General features: G+C 37.4%; 1 protein-coding gene across 3 annotated transcripts in view; it reads right to left on the bottom strand.

Annotated features, from left to right (window-relative positions):
* ACSS3 (acyl-CoA synthetase short chain family member 3) overlaps positions 1-13,383 on the bottom strand; it is a 93,756-nt gene that overhangs the window by 16,195 nt on the left and 64,178 nt on the right. For all 3 annotated transcript variants that reach the window (XM_074869391.1, XM_074869390.1, XM_074869392.1), the window contains exons 10-11: positions 5,764-5,859; positions 1,917-1,980 (exon numbers count right to left, since the gene is read on the bottom strand). In XM_074869391.1, the coding sequence (XP_074725492.1) occupies positions 1,917-1,980; positions 5,764-5,859 (160 nt within the window). The remainder of the gene's footprint in view (positions 1-1,916; positions 1,981-5,763; positions 5,860-13,383) is intronic.

The following is a 13,383-nucleotide window of genomic DNA, read 5'->3' as shown; positions in this document are numbered from 1 at the left end:
GAGTTGCTAAGGATGGAGTTCATTTCATTTTTGGTAAATAGCCTACCCTAAGCTACCTGTGTCACCCCTGCAGTCAGCAGAGAGACATGAGCACATCTGGTAGGCAATTTATTCCATCCAAGCTGAATGCCTAAGACAGCTAGGATCAATTTCTTACAAAATATTGATTACAAGCTTACATTTTATTATGGCATCAGGCACTACAGAGGTGAGAGTTTCAAAAGACAGCCCTCCACTCTGACCTGGATTACTGATACTGCAACCCACAATCTATTAAAGGCTGGAGTGATATTAATTATTTGTACTCAGCAATGGAATAAAGGCACAATCTTACATCTGTCACAGAAAAACTACGTCTAAATATGAGTCTGCTGCTTCAAGGGAGATTATGTGTGAACTTAAACACATGCCTGTGTATTCTGGTGACTTAGCCTAAAATGCTGAAAATTAGGCAGGCTATAGACTTTATCCTGGAAACAAACATCTGTGTCACACAGTACAGTAACTTAACGTAGTACTATCTTAGTCTCCACAGTGGTCTTGTTACATTAGATCAGTAGGACAGCTGAGCAAAACACCTCCACACCTTGGCAACTCCGACTCCCAAGCAAGCACTATGCAGCCAGCCAGCCCATGTTTTTAGCACTGCACGTCTGCAGCATGCTCCAGGGCCTGTAGCTCTTGCCTGTCTCATCTCCAGTTCACATGAACAGTGCCTCAGTCCTCAGTTAACTTCTCTCTTTAACAACTCATCAGAATCAGTACATCTGTCCCAACGCTTTGGCTTTTGACAGAATTTCAGTTCACTGAAGGTTAATGCTTATCTTTATATTTCCTTCCATTCACCTAAGCAAGCAGTGAAGACTGGATTACCACAACTCTCCTAAATTTTACCACAAAAGAAGTAAATGAATGCATTTCTTTTGGGACTTGTATTTGCTGGCAGTTAGGAAGTGTTCAGAACTGAAGTATTTTCTGTGACTGAAAACAGAGAAGACTACAGCTAGCATGTTAATCACAAAGTAGGTATCTGTCTGAGAAAAATGCCATTAGCCTAAAAGCCTGTGAAACATCCAGAATCCAGAGCTGGCATGGGCTGTGGGGAGCAGTAGCCTATCGAGCTTTACAGAAGCAAGGAAAGGTTCTGGCAACAGTGAGACGGCAGAAGGCTAGATAAGAGAAATGTAACTGATATTCACAGTCTTATCTAAACAGAGGCCCCTTTATCTAAAAAAAGGTGCAAAGAAAGTTGTACTTTTAAAAAGAATGTTAAAGCTTATGGAACTCATCTGACAGGAGTCTGCTAAATGGTACTAAAAATCACCTACATGATGCACAGCAGGTCTTTCTTTCTTTCTCTCTCTTCCTCTCTCTCTTTCTCTCTCTTTCTTTCCTTCTTTCCTTCTCTTTCTTTCTAGTCTTTTCCTGTATGCATTTTGTCCAAGTACTACCACAACTGAACACTGTTTGTTTCATGCAAAACATGTGCAGAGACATCTTGACATTTTTACAGAGAACAGAATATATACATTTTCCCTCTAAAAATGTTCATGGGTTGGGATTAGGAGATAGTGAAAGAGGAGGCAGCATCACACCTGTAAACCAAAGCATGTCAATCTGCACTGCTGTATTATTTCACTAAACTTAAAGATAAAATAGTGAAGAGAATGATTCAGTATCTTGCTCATACATCACAACAGGAAGACTTCATCCTGGGCCAATAGGCTGGTAGTTAAGAAAATGGTAAACTTGGCTGTAGTCTAACTAAAAAACCAGCAGTCCACACTCAGTCACTCACACAGTTTCATCTGCAATTTTTCAACATTAACAGACATAAAAAGTTCTGGCAGTTTTGCAAAAGACAATCAACCCATGTAAGAAGCTTCTCTTAACTGTAAGAGACTTAGTTTGCTTACTTTACCACAATATTTCCCAAAGTCTTTGCCTTCACTGGTTCCTTATTTTCATCCAGTATCATCACTGTAAAAAAGTAATATAGGAAGAGAACTCCCATTAGGTAGTGTATCTTTAGATGGAGGACAGTGTCTTTCTTCATGGCTATCAACTTACATCACACCTCAGAATGGCAATACACCAAGCAACTAAAGGAATTAAGTAATTTGTGAGTGGGCAATCTCATGTAAGGAAGAAGTTCTTCACTGTGAGGGTGGTGAGACACTGGCACAGGTTGCCCAGAGAAGTTGTGGATGCCCCCTCCCTGGCAGTGTTCAAGGCCAGGTTGGACGGGGCTTTGAGCAACCTGGTCTAGTGGAAGGTGTCCCTGCCCATGGCAGGGGGGTTGGAACTAGATGATCTTTAAGGTCCCTTCCAACCCAAACCATTCTATGATTCTATGACCTTATTAACATCCAACCATAAGGACAAAAAGTCTTAAATAATACTTGTGCTTTGGAAGCAGAAATAGCACAAACAGAAAACTAAAGAACTGAAAATTAAAGGTCAAATTCATACTGGAAAATCTAAATTTCCAAATACCAAAGGACCTTTCAGATATGTAACATACAAGAAAAAGTGTGCAGGTAACATGAGTAAGAAATAACAGCTAAGATTACTGGAGGCTAACCCAGTTAATGTGAGAAATACTATTAGCAGTAAGTAAGTGTGTCTGTTTTCCAAAGATGCTCTCCAGCTGACAAGGCTTATTCTAGTCTAGCACAAAGAGGTAAAGTAACTCACAAACTACCCACAGCCGCACAGCAGGGTAATGCTAGAGTACAGTGAAGGATCCAGAACTCCCAACAGAAGCCTTTTCCTTGGATGACACTGGCCCATCACAAAGCATCATATCCTGGTACTGAGGTTTCTGAGGAAAAACACCTGAACTAGCCTCTTCTGTGCAGTCATCTCGGAAGTCTACAACCACCCATTCCATCTGAAGGTGTGGGCATAGAAAGGAATGACAGATATCAATAAACTTGGCCTCTGATAAATGGAATTAAACAAAGTGAAATGACTAAAGCATGGGAAAACAGGGAGGGAACATTTTGACAGATTGGGCTGACATGGATTTAAAAACATGCCTTTTGAAGCCTGACCAAGCAAAGAAAGCAATGTGCAGCTGGATCTATATTACTACAAGTAATCTTACATTCTGTATTAAAAATCTCCAGAGGAAATGGGGAAAAGAGGATGACAGACTTCTGACTAAAACCCCTGCTAAGACTCTTGTAAGTAATATCATATCCTATCTGTCCAAAGAATGCCAACAACTGTAATTTACTATTTCTGGCTGAAGATGCTCCTTCATAGAGGATGGTAATTTTTAAGTAACTGAAGAGCCTGCTGAAAGCAATGGCTCAGCACATAAGACACAAGCAAGTACACAAGGTCAGTTTTACAAATCAGTGACTTGGAGCAACTGGGATAGGATAATCGAAAAGATGAATGGACACATAGAAGACACTTAAGTAAAACAGCAAGAATGGCATAAATAAAACCCATTTATAATCTGTAAACACTTTTTTTTTTTCTTATATATTTTTAGATGTTGTAAGAACATGTGTAAAAACATAGTATCATTAGACTTGGAGAATTTAGGCTCAGAACACACAATGAAAAAGACACACTTACATGCAGCTTTCAATGCTCTCTACTGTTTTTTTCCTATCTTTAGTATACTAAAGTAAAATCTAATCAGTTTATTGTAACTATCTTATAGTAGCGATTCCACCACTTATTCTCCTCCCTACAAGCACTGTATTTCAATGTACAAAAATTCAGGGAAGGGGGATAATATACTGCTCACTCCTGAACTACTGTTGAACAGAATTAATTCTTCAAAATGTCAGACTTGCTTCAGTTTGAAAACAATGCAATGAAATTATCTGGAAAGGGTTCAAGTAGATCAAAGGGAATGCACAAAATAATGTCTGATTTGAGGAAGTAGAACTAGAAATTAATATAGTATCTTGATTCACTTTTAAATGCAATTTGTGCCACTGCACTTTGTAATCATAGCTAAATACTGCTTTTATTCTTTATATACTAAAAAAATCCAAATAAATCAGTTTATTTTAGCAATACCGTAACAGGAAAGTTGTGCTTAAAAAAAGTATATTTTTTAACTTTCCATTTATATTGCAGCATAAATACAATACAACTTTAGCAATGTCCAAAACCATCTATCTTCTAAATGGCATAAGGATCTCTTCTAATTAATATAGTAACAGCAGCAAAACAACATCAAAACAGAAGTGGGTGACAGCAAGACAGCTGCCAGTACAGAGTAATTTCAAGATCCACTATTTTATGGCTGCATTACAAGACACAACTGGCCTCAAACCAAAGACTGAAAGAGGTAAAGTTCCTTCATAAATCTTTAGTGAACTTTAGTGCTCATTTTATGTTTCCCTTTTAAGGCATGCTAAAGACATTTCCTTCATTCTATCTAAAGAAATTCTTTACTTACACTAGGCCCAATGTTCCAAAAAATCGATAGGAAATTTTTGTATTCTTGCTACTCACGCTTTTTTCTAGGCCTGACTATCATTTAATAGCGCATGTGATGCAATTACATTCTTCTACTCTTCCCTATTTATTACAACTCTGGACAAACTTCACAGCTTTGTTTTAATGTTGTTTTTAAGCTATTGCTTGTCTTCATGCTGTAACTGTAAATGCCAAAATCCAGAGCTGCAGAAAATGCTTATTTTCTTTAATGTTCACTTCCACTTGTACGTATTAGAAGAAAAAAACAGCTTAGCTCTTTCTGCCCAGTGTTGTGAAAACTTTTCCTGAAGATCATTTGATCTTTAATGTAATTATTTTTTGGACTTCCAAGCAATTCTTGAAAACTGTGTTAAAATCAGGGTTCCTGAATATGAAAATATTTTTGCATTCTTAATCCTGTAGCTTCACCCTCTGCATGAAAATACCTGCCATACAATGAGTGCTCTTCCTTTTAATGTTGGTCCATAGCCTACCATTTCTCCCAGCTGGAAATGAAAATTCTCCAGAAGTATTGAAAGATAATGTGCTTAACAACTCTCTCAAATATGAGCCCATATACCTGTACAAAAAGGCAGAAAAATGACTTTGATTTTCTTTACAAAAGTATGAGATGAGTTTAAATAGAAGATTTATATCCTTCCCAAGCTATTTGTTAGTTCACTATGACATATTTGTGGAAGACAGACCTCAGTAAGAATTTTCTTTATGCACTTCAGAATACTCCTCATATCAAATTGTAGGGCCAAAAAAAAAAAAAATATCTAATCAAGCTAATCAATGTGTCTCTGAGACATAATTATTCAATACATCTCCCAAACCAAAACAATTTAGCCTCTGAAAATTGATAAACACAGGTATAACAGAACACTTAAAGTGCAAGTTACAGCAATTACTTCTCTAGTTATCATTTCCTCTTTTGCTTATGGTTATTACTAACATTTTTCTTTCTGATTTGCCAATACAAATTTCATTGCTGCTCTCATTTAAAACAGTGCAACTGTACACAAGCCTTAAAGCACAGTACTTTTTTCATATCTTTTTTATATCCAGTGTAGAAGTACGTGTTAGTCCTTTCGTATAATAAAGGTAGAAGTAGTTGATCAATTTTCTTGAGCATAACTGAATTTCATATTCCATAACACACACAAAAGCAGAGCTTTCTGTTACAGGAAGGAGAAAAATGTGTTAAAAAGACTGTAATTTGCTTTCTCTACAAGGTATGGAAATTAAAGAGCACTTACTCAGGAATATAAGCAATATTCTTTTCTAGTAGAATGTTTAGTACAGTCTTACCATTGTATCCCGGCACTGGTTTTCCTGCCTGTCCAGGTGGAGGTGTTGTAGAGTTCCCCAAACCAATACAGGAAGCAGTAATTGCAGAACCAGATTCTGTTAAGCGAACACAAATATTGTCAGTTAAGATTGTTCTTAGTGTCATTAAGTATTTATTGGTTTTAAGTTTTGCTTCTAGTCCAGCACATCAAAATAATACAATAAAAATTCCAGACAAGCAATGGAAGATTCAGAATTCAGGAGCTTTTACATCAATCCATTCTTGGTTGATTATCTTATCCCTGTAAAGCAATATCAAAGTGTCTGTTGTTCTATTTGGAGCTACACATTCAGAGGTCTGGAAGGTGAATAAATGCCAAATCTTTTCCAAGACAATATTGGTGAGGAAGACTGGAGAAGAGGTAGTGCCTAACAAAATTTACTGTAAATAATGAAATCAGGAATATCTCTTTTATAATCCTGGAGATCTCACTAGTATTTCTTGGTGAGAACTATTCCAGATAATGAAAAGGTTCAAAAACAAACAGGATAGAAAAGTCAGACCTAAATTTTCAGTGTTCACAAAATAAACTCAAGAGAAACAACCCAAGAAATGAAAATCAAACTGCTGCAAGATTTTGTGATCATAATACAGATGTTTTCTCCTCCTCCACCTACAAACATTAAAGTTTTACTAACGACAACATTCTGGAGTGGGTTTTTTTGAGGGGTGCAGAGGAGATGTGAGAAGACAAATGTCCCTCAGTTTTTGAATCTTAGGAAGATATACATTCATCTCACTGCCCACCAATAAATTGAACACTGGCACTGCATGCCTTTGCTCCCTGAACAGAGCCCACAGAAGTAAGGTCTAGAAACCCCTCTGAAGCACCAACATAAAATGTCTTTTCCAGAGCTTCTAAATGAGACACCTGTAATGCCTACACCTTCCTAATTATCCCCACAGTTAGGCAGCTAGAAATTCCTCCCTCCTCACCTTCCTCTTTTTCTTAAGAAAGCTCAATTTCACATAACATTTTTATATTACAAGAGTTGTTATTATATAAGAGGAATAAAAACTATCAAGTCATATATAACAGAGAGTCTAAGTTTGAAAAAAGACCAGTTGCTCTTCTCTCTTTCCCTCTAAGAAAAAAATCTATAGAAATTACTTTTAAATGCTGCTGTAACTCTGAGCCACAGAAAACAAAGTGTAGGTGGTTGTAAATATTACCAGAAACACAGTATGAGACTATTACTTTAAAAACATGGCTTCATTATTCTGGAGAAGTCCCAAGTCTCAGGTCACTTGGCCTGGAATTCATAGTCCACACCACCCTCAAGTGTCAGCACAACAAAGCAGGTTTGTCTTCAGCTCTGTATTTATATCTGATCAGTACGGTCAAAACTATTTTCAGTTCTCTTGCATTACGAAATTACAGTTGTTTTGGTGTTTCAGCTTCCACAGAATTACTTTGCCACTTCAGAAGTTGTTAAATGTCTATTCAAGTGCTAAAAGAAGCAAGAAGAACAACAAAATTACAGAAACTTGTGGTGGTTTTACATCAGGTGTTAGTAAGTAGTGAAAATTAGCATTAACCTAGCACAGTTAAGCTACAGCCCAACTCCAGCTGTGGGACACAGAATGAGAACCATCAACCCTCAATCCTAATGCAGACAGGCTAAAAACTCTGCTTAGTTGTCTCCCCATCGTTCCCTGTTCCTTCTTCTACATAATGCACATTACCCACACAGTCGTATATCCTGATCTTTTCTTCCAACACACAGAACACACAAGCTACAACTACAGTGGTGACACAGTATCAAAATGATCTAACATACTCCATCCGTGATCACACTGAAAGTTGCAGGAAGAGAAACTCGCAATTTATTCAACAGTTTGTGAGCTTAATTTTCTGTACAGCATCTATACTGAAGACTTTTTTTCTCTTTTCCTCAGAACAGAATAAAAAACGGTCTTTTTCTTAGAGAACAGGGAATTGGAAAAGACAGTGGAAGGGACAGTTTACTTTTTGACTGTGTTAGGAGGAAAAGAAGGCATAGCATAGAATATATGTTGCTTTACATACTGCATGGCAAGAGCCAAAAACAATACTGCAACAGATCACATGAGAAAGGTATTTTCCTATCACCAAAACACAGTAATTAGGTTTGCTACTGAGAGGTAGGGAACACAGCATCACTGTTAACCTGATGTACCAGTAAGATTTGTATGAACTGGGAATTAATAATCATTTCTAAGCAAGAGCTCTCAATCAAAAAACCCTGAGGGGAGAGGGAGAATCTGAAGTTTCTGAAAATTGGTTTGGATATGACTCTCTGATACACTGCTAATGAAAACAATATAAACTAGAAAGAAAACGTCATCTGTATTTGTCCCTGCTTTTTGGACAACAGTGAACAAGACTGAATGAAAGTCCACTATTCTAATCAAGAATCACGAGTTCTAAAACTTTGTGAATAGGTCTTTATAATTGCTGCTATTTCTTCTATTGTCTTCTCAATTACCAGTGAATATAGCATTTTCATATTTACCCAGTGCCGTACGTTCAGTTCCCATGAATCAGTAAGACTTTTTATATACACAAAAAAAAAAAATGGTTTTTTGGTGCTTGGACCAGATACTAATTCAGAGAGGGAATCCCAAAAGCATCTGCTCTTTGTGTTAGGGTAACAGCTCCTGAATGCTAAAGATTCCCTTACACTGTAGAAGCACAAAGGAGTACTGTCAAAAGATAGCATGAATCCTTTGTGCTGTTTTTTGGGAAATCAATCCATATCTTCCAAACAGGATGCTGGATTGAAATATCAATTTCCCAAAACGATCAGAAAACAGTAAACCCTTTCTAGGACAGCATTTTTTATCACAGAAAAAACAGTCTGACTTGGAAGTGGAATTCAATTCAAAACCCTGCTGAAACAAAATCATCACTGTTCAGAAGAATACAGAAAAATAAGTACTAATACGAAATTTTCCTTACCAATTATGTGTAATACAAGTATTGTGTGCCCCTTTTATATATTTCCAATAAGTAATGTTGCTTAAGAATCTTTAGTTTGAATTAAGGTTGGTTTCTTTACAATTCAAGTCTGGACCTATATGCAGGTTACGAGACCCAGGTCTGAAAGTTAAACCAGCAACAGTTTGAAGAAGGATAATGCTTGCCAAATGGAGACTATATTCCACCTATCCCTTACATCAGGCTTCTGAATGTAGAAACAGACACCCCTTACCTGACACTCACTTGTTTATAGTTGCAGATTCTCTGAAATTAATGTACAGCATCTAGACAGATTCCCAACACTGAAGTCTTTAGGAACTTGCCTATTTTTAATGTAAGGAAGAGAACAATGGATTTGTCTTCCAGTCAGTCCCTTCTGTAAACATTTAGGCACTAACCTTCCACTCACTAAGTTAGCAAATTAGCTTTCCCTCAGGCTGTGGAAGGGACAACTGGATCATAAAAACAATTTTCTTTTTGCATAACACCTTATGATGTAACAATGAAACAGCTATTTAGAGGATAAACGTTTTACACTGGAAGAGCAATGTTTCACAACTAGTCTGGTAACTACATTCAACATCTGCTCTGAATTATAATGGAATGAATATACATACCTCTGAGAATAATGAAAAGCACTTCACTAAGACTTGGGAGAGAGTTAGTGAGAGATCATCTTAAAATCATAGCTGTTAAAGTGTCCCAAGTCCCTCCTTATGCTTTTACTTTCAGGATAAGGGCTGATGTAAAGAAATAGTCCTTGAAATTCAAAGATGTTATGTTGTTTTGTCCCGCTCTACATGTAAGTGGAAGATATTATTTTTTAAATATTTCAGTATTATTAAGCGGACAAGTAATGAACAGTCCGATACAGGCATTTTTGTTGCATTTGCACCTCTGAAAGCAATTCTCATGCCAGAGAAAGTGCTGCTAATGTAGAAGCAAAAAGCGCACTCTCTTACAAGTAGCAATGGGAGTCTGTGAGGGTGTAAAGGCCTGACTTTATTCATCAGAAAGTTTCCACCTGTCCATGTGCCTCACTTGCAGAACCTGTTCTCTGCCAAATGATGCAGAGAAACAGCTAGTAAGTTCTGTGCTCAAAACTGTCTTGCTCATTCACAGTCAACAGTCAAGTTCAATCAAAATAAACAGTTTTGAAATAACTCAGGACTTTGAAGATGAAAAATGCTCTGTACCACTTACATTCCTGATATATTATAATTTCTAGACTGTGTCTCATGTTCCTCAACATAATAGACTGTCACACTGCTGAAATACTGTATTTTCTGATAGGATATACTTAGGGAAAATACACTGCATTCTGACATTAATATTTGAGTTTGGGCTGCACTAAGTGAGTAATGTAAGGCTGCCTGGTTTGACTTTCTTAGGATGCAATGCATAGACACTGGAAGCATGCAAAGGAGGTGGGAAGTTGTCATGCAGCAGGAGAAAAAAAAGAGAAGAAAAAGGAGCAATTGTCATACATTAACACATTAATGAATGCAATAAATATATTACACTAAATTCTTACTGTGGCAGTGCTGTTTTAAGCAATTCTCCTGGCAAAGCTGTCATTTTGGTTGAGAGGAATTAAAGGAATTACTACAGCAGAAGACAGCACTGATAAAATGAAGAGGAGGGTCTATGGAAGGGAGAAAGCTTAGGCAGCAACTGATAACAAATGCATCCACAAGCACAGGCTCCCTCACACAATGGTAATTTTAATTATGCCAGAAAGGGCAGAATGAAGAATTCAATAAAGTAACAGCAACATGCTTTCTGGTATGGCAACAACTACTGGACATCCAGGAACAGAAAACCATAGTACCAGATGAATTATAGCACTCAAAATCTGCATCACAGCATACCATACTGCTTCCTTATAACAAAACTAAATCTAACACTCCACAGGAATAATAGGTATTGGCAGGGTCCTGAAAATTCAGGGGCCAGATCATCAAGTATTCATACAGACCTCATTTCCTTTACTCTTCAGCATATGACTGTGCAGAGCAAAGCAGTCAGTTTCCCTGCCAGTTCATCATCACTAAAACTCAAGCAAGTTTCTAAGTCTCTGACTGCACTAGTAGTAGGTGGCCTCGCTCACAACTTGTGATTTAGCACTGTTAACTCTGACAAATTCTGTCTAGATAGCCATGCTACAGGCTGGTAGCCCAAGCATCACTTTAGTCTTATGCTTACTGGTCTTGGAAGATAATTTCAGATAAGTATTTTAGCCTCTGTGTAGTACAGCTCATCATGCCTTTAGCATGGACTCAAAAATATCTACTATATAATTTTGCCACAAAGTTTTCTTTATCCCTTCCCTGGAAGGGATCTACATTTTCTGATCAGCTCCAGGTTGGTGCATGCTGAAGTATTAATGTGTGGAAAGACCAAGTACACCTGGCTAGTGCTAGGTATTTAACTACAAACAGTCTGATGCTAATCATCCATCAGCATTAAAACAAGGAGATGACACCTGGCCACTGTTATCCCAGGGCACTAAAGCGCACAGAGGAGAACAGGTTGCTGGGCTGTCAGCTGGCAGACTGTCACAAAAGTCCACAGCACAGTTGCACCCACATTGTTAGTACATGTTCATATGCCGTGATTTTTGCCACCTACTAAGGGTAAAGGCTAGTGAAATTATATCATGAACTTTTCCACCCATTTTACTCATTTCCTCTTCATTTTGCTTAAGCCTATCAAATTTAATGACAAGAGTTTATATTTAGTGAAATTCTCATCGTCTAATATATTTAGCAGGGTACCGCAGCAAACTATAACAGAAAAGTGAGAGGAGCCACAAGGAGACAACGACTGAAGAATCTGGAGAGCTGTAAATTCTTAAGGATTCCCTGGTTCAGTTTTACCAACTGTCAGAAAGCAAGTGTGAAATTAAATCCAATCACACATTATGCACAATTAGGTTTGATTAAAGACAATCTATCATCCTAAACTGTGAAAGGCTTTCCTGGCTAGTAGTGAAACTTCAAAAACTCTTTCATGCATCATTTGGTATTTCATTTCACCCCTTATTTCTGAGGAGGATGACAGATGCAGCAGAAAAATTCTTGAATAGTGATGGTAATTATCATTTATTTTTCCTCCATCTGACTGCATTCTTAACTCATTTATCTTGTGACTTAAATGCATGCAGCATTAACAAATAAATATCAGGTGCATAGAGAATGTCAAAATATGGTGAGTAGCAGGAGTCTACCTTACCAAAACCCATATGAAGTATCAAATTTTAGGTGAGGTATGCAAATTGAGTGATTTGTAATCAATACTTTCATACTTGTTTTACAAGGTGTTTTCTTACTCCTTACAAACTTACAGCTAGGGTAAAGAATATGTAGTAAACGAACTGGAAAGAACTTCAGTTAAGACTTTCTTGCTCGAATACTACTCAGAGAGACTACCACATCTAAAGCATGGCATCCATCAGGCTGCTTACAATTTAGATTACATTCATTTGGCAGAAGATCGGAACAATTTGCTACCTTGAGGTGGGATGGCTGCAAAACATGTTTGTTCATCCCACTAATACTCTACAAAACAGTGTAAAACCTCTACAAGTTATCTGTAAGCCTCATGGAAAAACAACAGTGGTTTTCACCTATTCTTCACATCCAAGTGAAATTAAATTTGACCTTTCTCACATTGTTAAATTATATACAGAGCCTTAAAAAACCTCTACTTAACTGTTTAACTTTCTCTATTCAGAAACTGTAATGTAGAAACTTCACTTGGAAAACATGGAAAAGAGATATAAATGGGAAATGAACCAATCCATTTTTTAAAGGGTGACTAAGGAAACCAGAAAGATCCATTAATTAAACAGACTCTCAAGTACAGAAGTACTTGAACAGGACCAATCCATTGCACAAAAATTTGCTTTTTTTCTGGTTATGACTAATTGCTGTTCAGTACTCACTTCCACTTGAAGTTCTCTACATTATTTATGGTACGGTAGCACCAGTGCTACTCTATCAACAACAAGGCCATACGCTACAGACACCACAGAAAGTGGTTATTGTCTGAAACATGGCACAGATGATAGCTAAAAGGGACAATGATGTGACAGCCATATTCGCTTTCATTATTCATTATATGAAGGATGATTTTGTAATTAAGATGCACAACTGGACACTGCACAGTTGACTTGAGCTAATTTAAATGCACATCAGTGAAGATAACTAAAAAAAAGTGTGGTCTCATTATCCTTCTACACCTCAGCTGTACATTTCCATCTTCCTTTTTACCCCATTTTTACATGGAAACGGATTGAACTGATTCAGATTAAAAAAAAAAGAAAAAAAATTATTATTCTTTCTTTCAGCCAGGTTAGTTTTTGCCTAAATCAATGCTCTGATTCTGCTCGTTGTGTGGCCACACACATGGTAGGACTGGCCTAAGAGCAGAGGTACAAAGGCAGGGCGCCAGAGATGAAGGAGGGATGCTCCGCTCTGTCTTTCACTGGTGGTTTGCACTTAGGTAAGTGTGCTGGTTTGGGCTGGGGTAGAGCTAATTTTCTTCATAGTAGCTAGTATGGAGCTATGTTTTAGATTTGTGCTGAAAACAGCGTTCATAATGCAGAGATGGTTTT

Source organism: Strix uralensis, chromosome 5 (assembly GCF_047716275.1).
Source record: "Strix uralensis isolate ZFMK-TIS-50842 chromosome 5, bStrUra1, whole genome shotgun sequence".
NCBI lineage: Eukaryota > Metazoa > Chordata > Aves > Strigiformes > Strigidae > Strix > Strix uralensis.
This window is presented reverse-complemented; position numbering and strand designations above follow the sequence as displayed.